We start from the raw sequence: 20467 nt of genomic DNA on the forward strand, positions 1-20467 counted from the left end.
CAACACGTGTAGTGTCTCGGGTTCAGCCACTGCCCAGATATATTACCGGCAGTCCCCTGGTCGTCACTCCCGCTCTTCTTACTTATTAACTAGGTTATTAAAGGCCATATTTGCTCTGTCGCAATCTATAGATCCAGAAAATAGCACTTCTTATTGCTCTAAAAAAACTGCTTCAGGATAATTTAATACTTATGGCTTATATTTTTCAAAAAGTTAATCAAGAGACAGATCTCAATAAAACATATAATCAAGGAAGAACCCACTCTACTGGCTACTGTAGATTTATGGCAAGGCTAGACTTAAAAGCTGTGCACTTATCTGTTCCTGTGCTGTGAGCTCTCCCACACAGATTCCTCCGAGGTCAGCTATGAATTTCGCTGTTTGCTAATGTTTCCTAAACACACCCCATTGGCCAGAGATACTTGAACTTAAACAGGAAAGGCAGTAACTGTGCAGATACACTGCTGTGTCAGATAGCAGTACAGATTTCTTTGACCATGTGTTCACTGCCTTTGTCTGTCTTCCTCCTTTTTAAAGTGCTGTTGTTTTGATATTTTTCCCTTCGAAGTTCCAAACCAATGTAACAGTACAGTAGTGCCTCGACTTACGAACTTAATCCGTTCCGAACTTAATTCGTGAACTGAATCAATTTTTCCCATTGTTCGGATAGCGTAAGAACGCCTGGATGGCTGTTCACAGCGCACGCGCCAAAGACGAACTGAATGAGACCACGCGGGGCCCGAGAGCCTTTGCGTTCAACAAGCGCGGAGCAAAGCAGAGCAATGAAACCACGTGGTCGCACACGGGCTTTTTGCGTTCGTACCTTGAATTTCGTACGTACGTTGAAGCAAAATTTTACGTACAATCCTGTTTGTAAACTGATTTGTTCGTGAACGGGGTTGTTCGTATGTTGAGGCGCTACTGTATATAAAACAGTAACTGCTGCTCCTGGAATTTGAGGAAATCACCTCCAACACCAAAAATACCTCAAGAAACGAGCAACTCGAACAGCCTCTAAGGCTTTTCTGGCTCAGCAGACCATCGCCTTGTTTTCTTCATCATTTTGATGGTTATCCTGCACCATCTCAGGATCCTCACCCTCGACTTCCTTCTTGGAGATTTCTTCTCTCTGCTGCATCTCCTCCTCTGTAAGACACTCCCACTTTGATAACTAGGATTATGCAGGACATATATATCATCTTATAGCAGGACACACTTGGATGTGCAACCTGACTGGTCCAGGCATCAGCACCTTATATTCAGGAGACCTATGGTCTGCACTACAATGGCCTTTGTGGTACAATGATGAAACTCTCCTTGTCACCACCCCGATGATTTCAGAGGGGTGTCATCAGCCAGATTTGAGAGGGTATTCCTTGTTGCCCACCAGCCGTCAATCATGCATTGAGGGATATTGAAAGAGCATGGCACGTATGGGCGGTTCAGGATTTAAAAGTCATGACCATTCACGGATTGCTAGCACAGACCTGCATTATCTGACTGTTATGGCTTTCGATGTCCTGTACAACAAGAGAGCGGGATCCTTTTTAATGAAAATTGCTGGTTGGTGAGGGGGCAGTCCAATTACTATTTGGTTGTAATTTTGCACTCTGGACCTGCAGGAAATTAGTAATGGCCTCACATCCTAATCCCCCAACTGCCTGACCCCCCATTTGATGGGGAAAAGAGAAGAATTTGGTGAGCTTCTGTGAAGTGACCATCAGTAACGCCATGGGTATGCTTACGAGATGATATCCTCAGGTGGTCTCTTAAACAATCCACTGGCATTTAACACAAAAGCTTCGGGCTACCAGGATGGAATTGCACCTAGTCCCTACAGGGGCAGGTCCTCACCCAGCAACTGGTGTACATCTGACGATGGCACGGGACATACTGAGGCATTGTTTAGACTGTTATCAAGTAGAAATACAAGATTCAGCTGTCCCATGATCCCTTTCCCTTTCAGGAAGCCCCTGAAAACAGTAAATGAAAGTGTGCGGTCATATGAATGGGACACTTTATCCTTCCCTGGTGAAACTCTAGGTTATGCTGTCACATAAGTTAGTCTCATAGCTGGCCAAATCCCCAACCAGCATGGGTTTCATGTGATTCTGCATGGCTGTGGGGTTAGTGAGGATGGCTTATGACATCAACACCACAGGAGCTTGGAGGTTATTTACTCCCACTGGATTAGCTTCTAGTTCGACAGCACCTCTTATCAAGCATAATAGACAACTGACCAAATTTACATTGCTCCAAAAACTGACAATGTAGCCTTGTAATGAAAGAACAAAGGAGCTTATAGGAGCCCCAGACATCATCTACTATCCTTTGTGTGTGTGGATATAGCAACACATTTTCTATGATTGATTGTCATTGCCAATGAGGAAGATGAGGTATTGAATGAAGGTTCCTTGCTCCCTTGCCTTTGTAGATCTGAAATACCACAAAATGTCAGCCAACCAGGCCATGATATCCTTGAACTCAGTTCTGCATGAAATACAATTGATGCTGTAAGCTTCAAAAATACAAATATATTAATCAACATTCTTGTACTGATTATGATATCCTCCATGGTCATTACATCCTGAAGTAAAACTTGAAGTCATACCTTTTGGTCTAGACATAGACATATTACCACTAAAGTCGAAGACCAGCTATGGAATGGTGTAAACTACTCTTGAAGATCTTGACCCATGGGAGGGATCTCTCGGTTCCGCGATTGGTCAAAAGAACACAAGTAATTCAGTCTAGTTCTGCAAGATTTCACACTTTAATCAATTTGTGGCTTTCATCACAGATAGCCACAACAGTGTAATTAATTCTTTCATTTTAGAGCCCATGTTTCATTGCCAAATCAATTGCTGGGCTGATTTAACTAATTTAATAATTCTAGGGCCACCTAATAGCTACTGCTCATCACCCAATATCTTGTTTAAGGGGCCAGAAAGTTTCCGCAGACTTTCAGACTTCTCCGGAAACTTCTCATACATTTTTACCAAGATTTCACACTTTAATCAATATCGCCGGGCACAGGTTGTCCAGCAAGACAGAGGTTAAAAGCTTCTGTTCCTTTGAGAAATTGTGCAAATAGCTTATAACAAAGACAATTTTTATATGGTTCTCATGAAATAGTACAGCCTTAATCACAGAGCGAATCCAATAAAAGGTAATAAAACGACATTATGGACAGCAGGTTAACCCAATGATATTTCCTGGGAACCAACTTTATTTTGCACATTTTATCTCTCTGCACCGACGTCTACAGAGTCAGCAAGGATGGTTAGTAATGGCCTATCTAGCTGATTTAATTCCATACTGTGAAGGAAGCATAGTCTATTAATCTTTGATTCAGTTAGTTCAGGAATAGCTTTTAGCAGGGTAAAAAGCTATTTCCAACACGGTCGTCAATTTTGCAGCCTAGAAGCCATTTTGTTATGTTACTTTATGTTACTTGCATTAAGAAACCATTTTGTTGTTAGAAAGGGTATGTATTAAATGGTTGCTCCTGACAACAGTCTAAATCCAGATTTTAGATCCTCACTCTTTAAAAGAAACTTTAAAACAAGTGACGCCAAATCAATGGTCTTTAAATATGCACTGTAACTAAAGAAAATCTCAAATAAAACTTACAAATTCAAATCAAAATGTAAATTTGGAGGCTGCTGTAGTTGTTCAACACTTGTGTTGCCCAATGGGCAATTAGAGATTGGCAATAAATGCTGGCCTAGGCAGAGACACCTGCATCCCATAAGGGAATAATTTTAAAAAAAACCTGCTGAAGGCCATGAACATACCAGGGGATGCCACATGGTCCTTCCTGAAGGACACTGATATGGGGCATAGACTTAATAATGAAAGTGGGGCAGGCTGTCAGGCTGCATGAACCTGTTAATGGCCACCTGAGAACCAACTCTGTTCAAGAGTAGAACCATGAGGATTTTCTCTGATGGGTCTGCACCCTCTGCACTGAGTGGCCAAAGTATGGGTTGAATGGCAAGCAAGATTTAATTAACAACCACTTGGGTTAATTAATAGTGGGCTGCAGTTCAACACACCCAATATATACTTTAAACGCTGACTCCTCAAGGAAGTAAGAACTGGGAATCCTAGAATACCTCAATGTTTTATTACGTGGGACTGCTGGTATATGACACCATCCACAGAAAAGCATGATGAAAGAATGGTTCACTATCACCAGAAGATGGGATGACAGGGCCTCCACTACCTCCAGATAACAGGACAAAACATCACAGCATGTCTGGGTGCTTGATAGTGAGGAAATGGAGGGTGTGTTACTATAAGAAGCAGCTTGAGACTTTCTAAGTAATATGAGAATGATGCTTCATGAGTGTTGACTATGAAGGATATTGCTGGGAAGGAGTGTAGAGTCTTGTTTTTTTGCTCTTTTTGATAAGGTCTGTCCAAATTGTGTCATGTCGCTTTGTGTTTTTTCTTATGCGTAATGAACCTACGTTCTTTTGATAAAGTACATCGGCAGTCTCTCAGGTTTCACTCGGAATTTGACTAGTCCAGTACTGCCACCAGCTGGAATCATAACTGAATGAACTGGGATATCATTCTGGGATAGAAATTTGATGAATTTGTGTGGTCTGTGAATCTTTAAGGAAAAAAAGTATTTGTGGTTCTTAGATTGGAATTTCAGAGTGGTCTAGATGTTTGCTTATTCTTTTCTGGGAATAGAAAATAAAACAAACAAGATTTGAAATATTTGACTGAAGCTATACTGCAAGAGTTAGTAGATAAACTGAAAGTTAAAAATGCAGGCAGGATCTTGTAAGGATAGAATTCATGAGGTGATTACCTAATGTTTAGAATTATGACAAGCCTTTAACAATGTCTTATTTATAACATGTTTTTTAAACTCTGTAAAGTAATGCAACTATTTTTAAATTCCTATTTTGTATCCAACATTTGTACTTATACCTAAGATGGTGCCGAAAGAGGCAGACATTGTAAAATCTTTTCACAGTCCTTCTACAATGGAGTCTCTGTGACAATAAAGGATATCCTATTCTAAAAGGAGAGAAACCTGAAATTGATGTGCCAACACCAGACACCATTACAAAAAATCTTTAATTAGAAGAGAAAGAGAAATGAAAAGACTTGAACAAAATGAAAAGAAAGACAAAAGAAATGAGGGGAGAAAAAATGGGAAGTATTAAAATGGAAAGAATCTGAATATAAGAGGTCTTGATTTTAACTGTTGGGGGAGAAACAAAGAGAAATGAAGGAGTAAAGGAAAGGGAAATGCAATGTGAAGACAACATTCAGGGACAGTGAACTACGACAACATGACTTAGCTAGAGAAAAGCTTGTGGAGGCAAGAAATCGTAGCTCAGAGGATTATTCTGATCCCTGTAAGGAATTTTTAAAACTATAAATATGCATTGGATGCTTATGTTTACTGTCGATGGAGTGGAAAGGTATCTTATTTGAAAGGATAGATGTGAAGATGAAGTGGCCCAAAGATGTTTGGACTTCAATATCACAGATTGTCTTGGTAAGTATAGCTATCATAGTGTGCACTAATTTGTCAGGAGAACAATCTGCAAACTATGAAACTGTTAAAAAAAGCAACACTGAAAATGAACAAACTTGTGCCTGAATCTTATGAGTTAAAATTTAGGACTATAAGAAAGAAATCTGATTAGACATTTGGCAGAAAAAATGGAAATGTTATGGGATGAGTGGTTTTGATCACTGAAGTTAAAGAAGGGAAATTGAGAATATGAGGGAAACATGAGTATGGAAGAATTCTGAAATAATATTCCAGTAACCCTGAAGACTTATTCAGATGAGTGTCAAGTATTGAAAGATTGACAAGGGACAGTTCCGAGAGTTACCTATGATCTTTCAAACAGAATTGCAAGTTGGAAACTAATGCATCAGAAGGGAAGATGTAGGAGAAGATATAGGCCATTCAGCTTGCTATCCTCTCAGAAAAGATATTCCCCCTCATCTCTGTCCTTACAAGGTGGCCCCTTACTCTGTGGTTATGCCCTCTGATCCCAGATTGCCCCACAAGAGGATAAAGCCTTTCTCCATCTACCCCATCGATAAGATCACCTCTCATTCTTATAAATTCTGGATCAGTGGTGCTGGAAGAGCACAGCAATTCAGGCAGCATCCGAGGAGCTTCATTCTTATAAACCCTAACCACGTGGGAATCAACAAGAAAATTGGAGGAAAAGTTCTAGAGAGCAAATAGAAGGATGCCAAACTAATAGAGAAAGACTAGAACCTAAAAGTTACAAAAAGGAAAAAACACACTTCCATTGTAATAAGACTAGGCAAACAAAAGCTATTTGCTAGAGATTAAATGAGAAGCTAGTTTTCAGAGTAGCAATACCCAAGGAATTCTCATAGTGCAACAAGAAAGGCAGTAAATATTAAGAAATTGGCAGTGGCAAAGGGGAGCATCTTCCCTCAGAATGAATTAGGGAGGGGAAGATGATGTGGGACAGTCAAAACAATTCTTGCTGGAAATTGACAAAGAAAATCAGACTTCTCAAGGTTCTGGTTGCTTTATTTCAAAGGGGAAGATATTTCCTTATCCACCCAATCAAGGAGCTAATCTGATAAAGATATTGAGAAACATTGGAGCAAACCTATTGCTAATGTTAGCTGATGATACAGATTGCTTTCCAGAGACACTGGAGGAAGAAACATATTAATTGGAGTTATATAGGGAGGTTACAAATTGTTCCCAATATACGGAGTTAGATTAAAGAGTGACTTAGTAAATGAAGAAGTTGTAGTTGAAGTCATGTAACAAATCCCTATGGAAGGAATTGATGTTATTTTGGGGAATTAGAAATGTAGAATCCTTACAGTGTGGGAGTGGGATATCCAGCCCATCAAGTCCGCACCAACCCTCCCACCCAGCCTCACCCCATCCCTCAAACCCTACATTTCCCATCCCACACATCCCTGGACACTATGGGCAGTCCACCTAATCTGCACATCTTTGGACTGTGGGAGGATACCAGAGCACCCACACAGACACAGAGAGAATGTGCAAAATCCACACAGACAGTTGTTTGAGGCTGGACTCAAATGCAGGTCCCTGGGGCTGTGAGGCAGCAGTGCTAACCACTGAGCCACTGTGCCACTGTGCCACTGAGCCACTGTGCCACCTGCTTATCTTGCTAATTCAAAAATATTGGCCTCAATGAGGGTGTTGGAATAACCAGTGGAACCAGGGAAATTCTGATGCTACAGGGGGAGCATCCTGGACTGTTGCTATATATAACTTTAAATTGTATTTCATATTTTCTGTGATAAGAGTGGAGAGTCATTTTATGTTTCATATTTGTAGAGTTGTTTGGGCTTGGTGCAGAAGTATCTGGAAATTTGTTTATATGTAATTTTAATTTGGTTTTAAGGAATTGAGGGGAACAGTTCAGTACATAAAAAGAGGTAAAGGGAAGTGAAGCTGCTGTTTCTGACCTAATGTCCAGTGAATATACAGGGAAAGGCAGAACAATCCAGCAGTCAGTCACTTGTGTGTATGGGTGCCAATGAGTGGAGAAAAGACTGCTGGACACTGCACTTAGGGAACACCTTTTCTTAAAATTCATTCATGGAATCAAGTTTTGGTTGATAGGTCAGCATTAATCTCTCATCCCTAATTGCCCCTGAGAAGGTGTTGATGTGCTGCCTTATTGATGCGTTGTAGTTCATTTGGTGCAGGCTGTTAGAAAGGAAATTCAAGGATTTTCACCCAGTGACACTGAATGCATGACAAAATATTTCCAAGATAGGGTGGTGAGTGGCTTGAAAGGGAGTTTGCAGGCGGTAGTGTTCCCATGTATCTACTGTCCATGTGTTTCTACATAGGAAGATCTAGGTATATCGAGATAGATCTTTCTTGTTGGAGATAGTCATTGCCTGGCACTTATATGCTGTGAATATCCCTTGCCACTTGTCAACCCATCCTGGATGTTGTCCCAGTTTTGCTGCATTTGGACTTGGACGACTTCAGTATCTGGGAAGTCCCGATTGGTGCTGAACATTGCGCAGTCATCAGCAAAAGTCTCCACTTGTGACCTTATAATGGATGGGAAGTCATGGATGAAGCAGCTGAAGATGGTTATGATGGTCACTGATGATCAGGACATATATTGATGGAGCAGTAATTGGCCAGTTTGGATTTATCCTGCATCTTGTGTACAAGACCCATCTGGAAATTTTTCCCCATTGTCAGTAGATGCCAGTATTGTAGCTGGACTGAAACTGTCTGACTAGGGGTGCAGAAAATTCTGAAGTACAAGTGAACAGTATTATTATTGAAATGTTGTCAGGCTCATTTTCTTTACAGTATCCTGTATCTCCAGCCATTTCTTGATATTGTGAGGAGTGAATGGAATTGGCTCAAACCTGGCATCTGTGATGCTGGGGACCTCTAGAGGAGGCCGAGATGGATTGCAGAGAAATTTTCTTACAGGAAACTGTAACTCTAGCACACTGAGTCAGGGATGATAGGAATACTATGAATTTCAATCTTTTTCAGATTTCTGTAATGGAATCCTTGCAAACTTTCATTTTGTCTAACATGCTGTAGCTCGTGTTTTCCTTCTTAACATACAGTTTATTCTTTGTGTTATAAGTACATTGGCAGCCTCTTGTGAATGTGTTCAGTTCCTGACCTCCATCATTTAAAAAAATGTTAAGATCTGACAGGGCTGGTTTCTTTTGGCATCTTTTCCAGTGTTAACATCAGCTGCAATGATAATAAAGTGGGCATCTTGCAGGATTAAAATTTGTTGAATGTAAGAGGAATCTGTGAAACTTTAAAGAAACAATTACATTGAGGTGCTGGACATAGAAACAGGAGTTGCAGTGAAGTATGTTACACAATTTGGAAATTTAAAATGGCTTTGATTTGTTCAGATTTTTCCAGGAGAGTATAATATATAACCAAGGATCACTTGAAACTGTTGACTAAGGCTAAACTCAGGTAGGCAGTGGACAAATTGAAGGACAAATAAAATCAGTATCTTGTAACGGTGATATGGTTAAAATGATTAATCATAATTCACAATTAAAAGAAGGAAACCTGAAATTGCAAAATACATTGGAAGCTGTAAATCTGAAACAAACATAGAGAATGTTGGGGAAACTCAGTACAACTGATAATATTAGGAGAGAGAAACAAAGTTAATTCTTGAGGCTCAGTATGACTCTTCTTAAGAATTAAACCTGTCATCTTAATTCTGAGACTGACTTCCAAAGAACCATTCGGCAGAGAGTTAATAGATTGCATGGAACCTCCATCTAAAATGATAAGAGGAGGCTGGTACAATCGCAACATTTAAGAGGCGTTTGGATGGGTATATGAATAGGAAGGGTTTGGAGGGATATGGGCCGGGTGCTGGCAGGTGGGACTAGATTGGGTTGGGGTATCTGGTCGGCATGGACAGGTTGGACCGAAGGGTCTGTTTCCATGCTGTACATCTCTATGACTCTATGACTACTGAATCTTATCAAATCAAAAAGAACTGTGTGAATTATGTAGTAAGTACTGCTGCCAGGAGGAAAGATCAATGTTAATAATTTACGGTGATATTTTAACAGGAAGATTAGTCAGGAATGAAATTTATTTCCAAAGAAATAATTCTGGAGTGAAGTTAAAATATCTGGATGAATGACTAATGAATTAGAAATTAAAAATTCTAAATTGACCCTCCAGTAATCAGATTGTATAATATGGATATTCTTAAAAGGTTAGATGAAATGTTATGCTATCTCCAAGACAACTATCGGTGTGACTTACAAAAATTATTATGAAATCATAAAGCGCTGTGAGGAAAACTGTCTTTAGCCATATATGATGTTAATATAGGGGATGTTTCACCAATAAAGCAACATCCTTACAGACTCACTCCAGAGATGTTAGCTGAAATGATGGAAGAGATCAAGTTCATGATGGACAATGATATTAGTAAGCTGGGTCACAACAGCTGGAGCTCACTTATTGTGATAATATTGAAACCAGATGGGTCACAATGTTAGTGAATAGATTATCACAAAGTCAACATAGTTACAAAAGCTGATTCATAGCTGATCCCATGATTGGGAGGATTATTAAGAGCATTACAATTATAATTCTTTACAAAAATGGACTTGTTAATGGGGCATTAGCAAATTCCATTTACTGATGCAGCCAATAAAATATTAGATTTTGGAAACTTCATCAATATAAAGTAATGCCAATTGGAATAAAAATGTCAGCAGTAACCTTTCAATGGTTAATAAATATGGTGATTAAAGGACTGTACAACTATGTTGCACTTGTGTGTACTGTAAACTATACATTAATACATAGACTTATTCTTTGCAGACAGAAAGAATGTGTACTGTGGCCTGTTTCAACTCAACAAGATATGTGACAGCCATTTACTGGTTCATTTCTCAGCCCAATCCCCTGACCAACAGAGTCGACTTGCCTAGTTTAAAATTTAAAGTCCAGTAGTTAATGTTCATCATCATTAATTAGTGCATTCACAGCCAACTTGCTAACCAATCAGCACTCTTCTTCCATGTAATATAAAAGTTGGATTTCCCTTGAGTTGGTATTTTTGTGAATTGTCCTGCTGTGTACAAGAAAGAAAGCTACAACAAAAATGTTTCTCCTTTCAGCATTACAACTGTGTTTTATATATATATATATATATATAATATATTAATGATTTGTTGATGTTGAGGTACACCTAGGAGGAACATTTACAACATTTGGATTGTTTGGTAGGTTACAAAGAGGCAATTTGGTTATAAATATAGCCAAGCATGAATTTGTCAAGACGAAAACAACTTTTGATGTCACGAAGTGTGACAAGACTGAATAGAGGAGAAAGTGAGGTCTGCAGATGCTGGAGATCAGAGCTGAAAATGTGTTGCTGGAAAAGCGCAGCAGGTCAGGCAGCATCCAGGGAACAGGAGAATCGACGTTTCGGGAATAAGCCCTTGTTCATAAGCCCTTCTTCCTGAAGAAGGGCTTATGCCCAAAACGTCGATTCTCCTGTTCCCTGGATGCTGCCTGACCTGCTGCGCTTTTCCAGCAACACATTTTCAGCAAGACTGAATAGAACCTAGAGAAGTAAAAACAGGTGCTATCTTGGACTTTCAAGTCCTAAGACAAAACAGGACAATGATTTGGATATATAGGCATGAGCAGATACCTTCAGACGTTCATTCCAAAATTCAACACTCCTTAACAAGTTTGTTCAAGAAAGTCAAAAAAATTGAATGTCAAAGTTGTAGCCAAGTGCCTTTGAAAGCTTGAAAGTTGTATTGACTATCACGCCAGTTTTCACAACATTGAAATATGCAATACAGTTTAAACTGGCTAATGGTGCCAGTTGGTGATAGTGCAGTTTTATTACAGGAGTCTGAGATGGGTCTGGATGTATGCTTACATCCAATTTAATGAGATTTTAAACCATCGAGGTGAATAGTTCAGTGCACAACAAAATAGAGAAAAACACTGTTGTTGCATAGAAACAGGGCTCCAGTGACATGCCAAGATAAACAGAGCAATCTGGAAAGTCAATCAATCTATATCTCTGGGTGCCAGAAAGTGGAAGAAATATTGCTGGTCACTGACTTTAGGGAAATCTTGTATTTCTTTGAAGTTAAAACATGATGGGTTTAGTTAACAGTTTATTTTAGGTGACTCAGGAGAGATGCTTCCTGAAGGAGAGAGCTCAAATGGCAACACTGAAATTTGCCAAAAGGAGATTGCAATTGTAGCTCCCTGAATAAAACAACGAGCTTCAGCATTAAGATAATGGTAACCCCTTCGCTGAGGTTTGACTGTAAAGATATTGCTGATATAACGGTGTGAACTTGAATCCTGTTCTGATTTCATTGAATCTTTCCAACTTCTTGTTTAATTTGTGCTTATCTTGTTTAATGAATTTTTTTTTGTGTTAGATATATGTTGGCAGTCTCTTATAAATGTTTTCAGTAACTCTCTGCCACAGTTAAACAGGGATCGAAGAAACAAATATTTGTAATTACAGTATAAGGAATTGAGTATGAGCGAGATTTGGAAGTGAATCTCAGTGATTATCGTTATATGAAATAATGCAATGTTGCATGGTCTTGCTCTCTCCTTTGTAGCATCATGGCAAAATGAAACCACAGTATGATGTTTCTTAAATGTTAATATTATCCTCAGCAGGCTCTGTAAGTATTCCAAGTGAGCCATGAATAAAACCATCTGAACATGGAGCTAACAAGAAGAGGTCACAAAAGAAACCAAAGTCTGACCAACAAAGAAATTGAAATGACATCAATATGGACAGCCAAATCAAATCAGCCTTTTTACCTCTGTATCCACAACACTGTAAAATTAAACTGTTAAAGACCCCAAATGGTCACTCCAATGGTTCCTAACTAGGCTGTAGAGTAACTATTCCCTGACTTTCAAATAATTAATTTCCAGCCACCAGTTTGGGGTTTCTTAAACAAAAGACTTCACTATTTATTAGATACACAATAACTTTAGCAGAGAGAAAATCAAACAACAAAGTCGGGCTGATTAATTTCTACGCTTTAAACATTTATTTTCAACCCCCCGTTCGCACAAACACAGAGAAACAAACACAGAGGATTAATAAAAGGAAATAACAAAACTGGCCAGATGACTTAAATGGCTTTCATGATGCATTGTTTCACATGCATTAAGGTCGACTCGTTTGCTCCTTTTTCTGAAACATTGATCAGGGTCACCTTCTGAATCCACAGACAAAGGCAGCAATGTTTATAACTCACCTTTCTACTCTTTCAGCTTCCGGAAGCTGGTGTAGCCGATTAGGCAGGGAACTTTCAGATCTTCATGCTGTCTCAGCAGCAGCTCAGAACCATCTGTCAGAAAATATAGTTCAAAAGAACAACTTTAGGAATGGTTCTGCCCTGATAGACTGACTAACTGTGCCTGAGGTCCCAATCACCATTCAACAGCTGCTATAACAACCTGAAGAATTGGGCTTTTCAAGAATTTCTCGAACCCCCAATTAATAGCCAACTTCTGCCATCTGTTTAAAGTTAATGCTCTTCCTGGGGTGGCTGTATTTATTAGAACCTTTGTCACCTATGTCTGTGACCTGAAATGTAAACTTTGATTTCTCTGCAAAGATGCTGCCAGACCTGCTGAGCTTTTCCAGCAACTTCTGTTTTTGTTTCTGATTTACAGCATCCGCAGTTCTTTTGGTCTTTAGAACTGGTTGGCGGCACGGCGGCACGGTGGTTAGCACTGCTGCCTCACAGCGCCAGAGACCCGGATTCAATTCCCGCCTCGGGCAACTATCTGTGTAGAGTTTGCACATTCTCCCGTGTCTGCGTGGGTTTCCTCTGGGTGCTCCAGTTTCCTCCCACAGTCCAAAAATGCGCAGGTCAGGTGAATTGGCCATGCTAAATTGCCCATAGTGTTAGGTGAAGGGGTAAATTGGCAGAATGCGTCTGGATGGGTTGCTCTTCGGAGGGTCAGTGTGGACTTGTTGGGCCGAAGGGCCTGTTTCCACACTGTAAGTAATCTAAAAACTAGATGGTGACTGAAGTTATGATCTCTCATGGGGTTTTTGAACTCAATATTGAATCCAGAAAGCTGTTAAGTGCCTAATCATTAAGATACATTGCTGTTCCTCAAGCCTAATTTGAGCTTCTTTTGAACATGGTACTAGGTCATAGACAGAAAGGCCATCATAGGAGCAAAGTGGAGAATTAGAATTATAAACAACAGAAATGGGGGTTTGTGCTTATTGCCTGAATGTCAGTGTATCAAATTGCAAGAAAAGACATGCAATGCTGTCACGATTATTAGTAGGCCAGAATATGGGAAACACAGAAATGATAAAGACTTTGGACAAGTATTATGTATCTATTTTCAGAGTGGAAGATATAAAAAAAATCCAGACAATCACTTACCCTCGACAAAAAGTAACTAAAGCTGACAAGTCCTCTGCGTCTGATTGTTGATCTGCATCCCTGTGTCTTAAATGAAGTGATTGATGTGATAGCAGATGCTTTGATTGTAATCTTCCAAGATTTCCTGGAGTCTGGAAAGATTCCAGTGAATTGGAAAGTCACAAATTAAACATCTGTCTTTAGGAAAGGTAGAAGACAAAGACCAGTTGTTGGGAAAATGGTAGGACGTATTATTAAGGAAGTGGTAGCAGGAAATGTAAAAGATCTTAATATAATCAGGCAGAGCCAATAGGATCTTGTAAAAGAAAAACAGTATTTGACAAATTAGAGTTATTTGATAATGTGACCAATGGGATAGATAAGGGGGAATCCTTAGATTAGTGTATTTGGATTTTCAAAAGATATTTGATAATTGCCATGTAGAAGATTAGTACCCAAGATACGAGGTCATAGTAGATATGTTCGGTGGTGGAATGGATAAATGATCAATGCAAAGTTAAGTTGCAAACCAAGTTGAGGATGACAGGAGGATTCTGCAAAGTGATGTAGATAGGTTGAATGAATGAGCTGAAAAGTGGCAGATGAAATATAATAAGGGAAATTACTAAGCTGTCCACTTCAGTGGGACAAATAGGAAATCAAAATATTATGTATATGCAGAAGGATTGCAGAATGCTGTGATAAAGATATATACACATTTATCCATGAATCCAATAGGTTAACAGATGACGCAGGTAATTGGGAAGTTACATGAGACAGAACTCTTAATACGGTGGTACAGGGCATTGGTGAGGCCACTCTTGGAGTACTGGATACCATTTTGGTCTTTTTTTTGGGAGAGATATGAGTACTTTGAGCATAAAAGGATATATTGGAGTAATAGTAATGTCATTGGATTTCTAATCTAGTGACTCAAGTTAATATGCATATGTTCAAATCCCACTATATCAGTTGGTGAAATTTAAGTTCAATTCAATAATAAACCAGGGGTTGAAAGCTAGTCTTAACAAAAGTACCTTGCAACTATCACCAATTGCTGTTTCTTGAGAATCTGCAGTAAAATGGTCTGAAATGTATGTTTTTTTGGCTAACTGTCAGATTTGTTAGGTTTCATGGTGAGTTTCTCTCCACTGTATCTCACCAAACTCAGCTCATTATGTACCTAACTCAACCCATGGTGGGCCTCTTTCTGGATTCCAGTCCTATTCCACCACCTGCCATTCCAGGAGGAACTCACTGGATACCCACAATTCTTTAAGAGGTTGTTGTGCATCCAAATGAGTACTGGCATTCCAACCCAGCTCATTATCAGACAATCATTCTGAAGATGTTGGAGAAGGAGAAATGGCATCATGATTCTCTGACAGGGATCTCCAAAGGAAGGCTGTCCCCTTTCCAGAGAGCTGGCAAGGGAGACTTTGTCATCAGTCCCTGGCAGCCTTGTCTGAGGTCATCATCTGGCTCAAAATACCAGATGTTGCAGCCCCTTTTACCTCACCAAGTTTTTAAACAAATTGTTCATGGGATTGTGGGCATCACTAACTAGGCCAGCATTAATTGCCCATCACTAATTGCCTGAAGGGCAGTTAATAGTCAAGCACATTGCTGTGGGAATTGAAGTCTCATATTGGCCAAACTAGGTAAGGACAGTAGATTTCCTTAAAGGGCACCTGATGGATTTTTAGGACAATGGACTGTGGTTACATGGTCATTGTTAAACTAATTTATTTATACTTTATTATCAAATTCTCTTCTGCCCTGGTGGTTTTCAATTCCATGCCCTCTGAACATTAACCTGGGATGCTGGATTACTAACCTGGTGTCTTGTCTGCCATTGCACTGTCTATTGACTCCCACATTTCCCTAAATGTCAATGGTTCTGCACTAAATCTGGTTTTTTGGGTCTCCGTGTAGCCCCAGATGCAACTGTGCCATCATGATGCCTAACATCATACCCATGCAGGATGTACCATGGAATGATGTCTGAGTTGAGAGTCTGCTGTATGTGGAAGCAAGCTGTATATGGCATATATTTGGCGATGAGTTCTGCTGACACCATTGCCCCCTCCTTAGTGAAACATTGCTTTTCTTCCCTCGCCTCTGTGCAAATGTGTTGGTCTTGAATTAAGTGCTCAACAAGGCAGGAAGCTGCACAGCACTCAAGGAGCCAATGCACTAAGGTCATGAGGGATTATAGAGCCTGTGTCCTGTGCACTTCATATGTCTCTGTAATGTTGTTGCCCTGTAATGGGCCTTCCTTCCCTCATAGTCCAAGATACTGACCATATCTACTCCAGATATGGTTATAGCCATTTTCTTTCACTTCCAGCACAATGGAGGTGGCAGCAAGTACACTTCATGCAGTAGCTTCCAGCCTTTGCTTCTGTGTATCAGTGACTCCCTTCACATCCTGGTTTCCTTCCTGATAGCCCTTCCCATCAATCCCATAGGCTTTGCACCTTCCCAGGTTCCTCCTCCCAATATGTTTAGATGAGCCTGGTCCTGTGTACCATTAAGCTTTGAAACCAGGGTGATTCTGACCGTAGGTAAACTCCCCTCCTGCATGACCCCATTGCCATCCATGCTTTAATGTCTCTCCCCACAGAAAATAAATCCAAAGATCCTCCAAAATTCTGCTGCCCTTTTCCTGGTTTGGATCAAATCCTGTACTTGCATCTCTCCTGCGCTATCTGACTTAAGATGGATCTTGGTCTGGCAATGCCTCAGTTGTAAAATTCTCGTGCTTTGTGGTCAGAACAGATGTTCAGATTTCTTCATGGCCTGACCCCTTGCTATCTCTATAACATCCATATTCCAACCCATTGAAAACACCACTGCTCTTCAATTCTGGCCTTCTGTGCATCGCCGACTTATTTTGCCTACCACTGCTGACCAAAACCTTCAAACAAGTCTAGTCCTACAGTTCAGCAACACACACACTAAACACTCTTCACCTCTTGACCATCTTGAATGCACCTCTAAAAGTACTTCTCTAAACAGGCTTTTTGTTGATTATTCTAATGTCTACGTCTTTGGCTCAGTATCAATTTTTGATTGTTTATGCTTCTGCAAAGAATCCTTGGATGTTTTACTGTGTTAAAAGCATGATATAAAGCAGGATATTAGTTTGAGCACTTTTTAATTGTCTTTCCAGGAAGAATTAGGGAGAGAAATTGAGAAGCTTCAGGAAGACCAGGAAACTTATTCGAGAAAACAGAGAAACTTGGACAGATCAGCAGATGATGTAAAGGTAGGGAAATGTGTAATTGGATTTCAAAGTTATTTCCCTCCTCACTGATTAAATGTGCACCTCAGAAACAGACTTTTAAAAAAAAGGGTTCCTTTGACGGGTGCTGAGTCACTGATAACACTGAGTTCCCATGTGTTTAATGAGAGGGGGATCTGTTTAACTCTCCCTGCACTTCCTGAGGAATACTATTCCATCTCTCAGACGCTGGATTTACTGAAACACACAGTCAGAGGCTGGCAGTTGAAGACTTGTCCTAGAGCCTGGATAATCTGAAAATAGAAAGGAAGGGAAGAAAATCGCATTAGCCCGAGTAAGCCTGCAGACAGGTTTCAATCAGACCCAACCCCACTGATCCACCCTGAACCATGTCCTGACCTGGGAAGGACAAACAGAAAAGAGATTAAATTCAGGACAAACACTGGTGAAATTTCTCTGCAGCTTCCTTTTAATAGGCAAGAATGACTCCATCCCCACCACATATTCAGGGAATCTGTTCCAGAGATCAAGGACCCCGGTGTCTAATCTAACTCTGTATGTATGTATTTAATTCTAAGGCCCTCTGGTCTGACCATCCTGATCCATCTCAAATACCTTACCCAATGAGTGAGTCCAATAATCCCTCCATCATTTTAAACACCTTTGCCATATCCCCCTCAGCCTGTCTTTCTAACAATCACCTGACCCCGTGGAGCTGATCCCCTGAACTAAAATCCATCAAAGTCTGTGTAACCGTCCACTCCAGAATCTCAATCTCCTTCACCAGGTGTGGGCACCAAAACTGGAGCCAACATTCCACATGTGGATGGTATGATAATGCTGTGGCTTTAAGAAGCTATTTCGTCCTCATTTCTTTGAAGAGAGGTTGGAAGGCAGAGGTGGTGAGCAGTCCACCAAAACCACAAGAGTAAACAGCTTGTGAGACCTTAAGGTTTTTTAAAACCCAAGTTGGAACAATAGAAGCAGCCTGAATGGGTGAGGAGTAGCTCTCACAGATCAAAGGTTTTTAGTTAGCTTTTAGCAGTTGCTGTTCTCGGCTTAAGAAAGTGGAAGCTATTTTTCCCTCCCTCAGTTACAGCCAAAAGCTGGGGGGGGTTCTCTTCCTAGCTGCTAGTTTATGTGAGAGAAAATCTGTTTTTCTGAATTTGCTAGAGGGTGTGTTAATGGGTTGTTACTGCATTGGAACAGTTAATTTGTAATAGTTACTGTATCTATTATTCTCTTAAATTTTTCAATAGATTTAAGTTATTCTAAATACCTCTTTCTTTGGTTGAATTTTAACTGTAGTGTTGAAATAAATTGTGTTTTGCTTAACGTCAAGTAGTTTCAGCAATCAAGTTACATTTGGAACACAACATATTAAACCTGCCTTTTAAATAAGGAAAAGTTAGGGTCGAGGCTACTTTCTTAAAACATTTTGAGAGGATCTGGTCTGCTCCATAACAATGGACCAGGTGGCAGTGCCATCCCCAGTATAAATACGGTGCTTTTTCTTTTAATCGCAAGGTAACCCTGGTGAAAATCTATTTTCCCTCCCACTGGGCATCCCCATAATCTCTTGTGGAGATGAAATAAAGTGTCTTGTTCCTGGAAAGTGCTGTGTGCTCGGAGTTACAGCTGTGAGGAACGGTTGTTTGTAATGAGAGTTGGTTTGGGTTTCAGATGCAACTCAATAAGCTGAAAGAAAATATATTGAAGAACTTTGCTGAGTGGAGGAGAAAGCTGGAAGAAGATGAAGCATCCACTCTGAGAGTGATCGATGAGGAGGGACTCTACACTCTAACTCAGATTAGGAATCATTCTGGAGCTTTAAACAAGATGATTGAGCTCGTTGCATCAGTAAATGGAAAAACCCAGAGTCTGTTACAGAGGGACCCCCTCTCCTTTATTCAGGTACATCTTCAATATGAACAAGTTGTGTGGAATGGGCTGTTTCTGTGAAGGTAGAGTGAATCTGAATTGTTCAAAGGTTATTGGTGGGGTCCAGCCTCAGCATACATTTGCTGCCCCCCTCCCCCCCACTTTTTAATTGCCCTCGGGATGTTGGTGCTGCCCCCTGCAGTCCTGCCTGAGGAGTGTTGGTGCTGCTCCCCTCCCATTGACCCTCTTGGAGTGTTTGTTCAATTCCAGGATGAGTGCAGGGAAATATGTGATTATTACCAGTTCCTGGGACTGGTGACACCAACTGTTCCACGCTGAGCTCTTTCCCTCAATTCCAAATTCACTGTTTAGTTTCACTGGTTGCTTTTTCTGTTGACTGATTTGATTTTCTCTCTTTATTCGCAGAACTCAAGGCAGCTCCTTTCCAGGTAAGTTCCTCGCAGTAGCTGCTGCTAACAAGGAACTTTTCCCTGCTCCTGGGAGCAGAGTTGAATTAATGTTGTGGCAGGAAACCTCCCCAGATACATTGCATTCAAATAGTGGGAATATTGAATGATGTTTGTTACATGTATGAAGTTTGTAAGATTGTTATACGGGGACTGTGCCTTTAATTTTGGATGAAATGGAGGAATGAAAGGAGATCATGTGACCTATTCTGCCTGAAGGCCACATTTCGACACTTGAAGTGAGTAGCAAGAATTGGAAAGCTCTCTGGCTTGGTGCAAGTACTTGAAAAGATGAGATGAAATAACATGAAGTGCTAAATATCCATAATAGCCTGCATTATTTTTCAATTATTAACTGAGGCCAATTCAAAGCTTTTAACTCACCTCAAATACTTAATCCTCATTAAAACAACCAGACTTGTATTCAAATGAGCATAGAATCCTGGACGTTTACAGCATGGAAAAGGCTCTTCACCCCATCCATGCTGCCAAGTTTTCACCATTAATTGCCTGCATTTGGTCATTATCCTTCCATACCTATCCCATCCATGTACCTGCCAAAATGTTTCTCAAATGACAAAATTGTACTCACCTCCACTGCTACGTCTGGTAGTCTGTTCCAGACATTCACCACTCAGTATGTGAAAAAAAATTGCCCCCGAACCCTTTCTTATCTCTCCCCTCTCACCTTAAACCTATACCATTTAGTTTTAGACTCACCTACCATGGGGAAAAGCTGTTGTTTATCTACCTTATCTATGCCTCTTATGATTGTATAGATCTCTAAAAGGTCACCCCTTAATTTCCTATAGTCAGGGAAAAAAGTCCCAAGGTATCCAACCTCTCCTTATAAATCAAACCTTCCAGTCCAGGTAACATCCTAATAAATCTTTTCTGGACTCATTATAGTCTAATAATATCATTTCTATAGTAGGGCAAC

The 20467-nt window shown here is 40.2% G+C and overlaps 1 protein-coding gene across 1 annotated transcript in view; it reads left to right on the plus strand.

Annotated features, from left to right (window-relative positions):
* Positions 1-20467, plus strand: part of LOC122556855 (E3 ubiquitin/ISG15 ligase TRIM25-like) — a 54178-nt gene that overhangs the window by 23529 nt on the left and 10182 nt on the right. The window contains exons 2-4 of the mRNA XM_043704110.1: positions 17108-17203; positions 18863-19093; positions 19487-19509. Coding sequence (XP_043560045.1) covers positions 17108-17203; positions 18863-19093; positions 19487-19509 — 350 coding nt within the window. The remainder of the gene's footprint in view (positions 1-17107; positions 17204-18862; positions 19094-19486; positions 19510-20467) is intronic.

The sequence above is a fragment of the Chiloscyllium plagiosum genome, chromosome 14 (genome assembly GCF_004010195.1).
Source record: "Chiloscyllium plagiosum isolate BGI_BamShark_2017 chromosome 14, ASM401019v2, whole genome shotgun sequence".
Classification (NCBI taxonomy): domain Eukaryota; kingdom Metazoa; phylum Chordata; class Chondrichthyes; order Orectolobiformes; family Hemiscylliidae; genus Chiloscyllium; species Chiloscyllium plagiosum.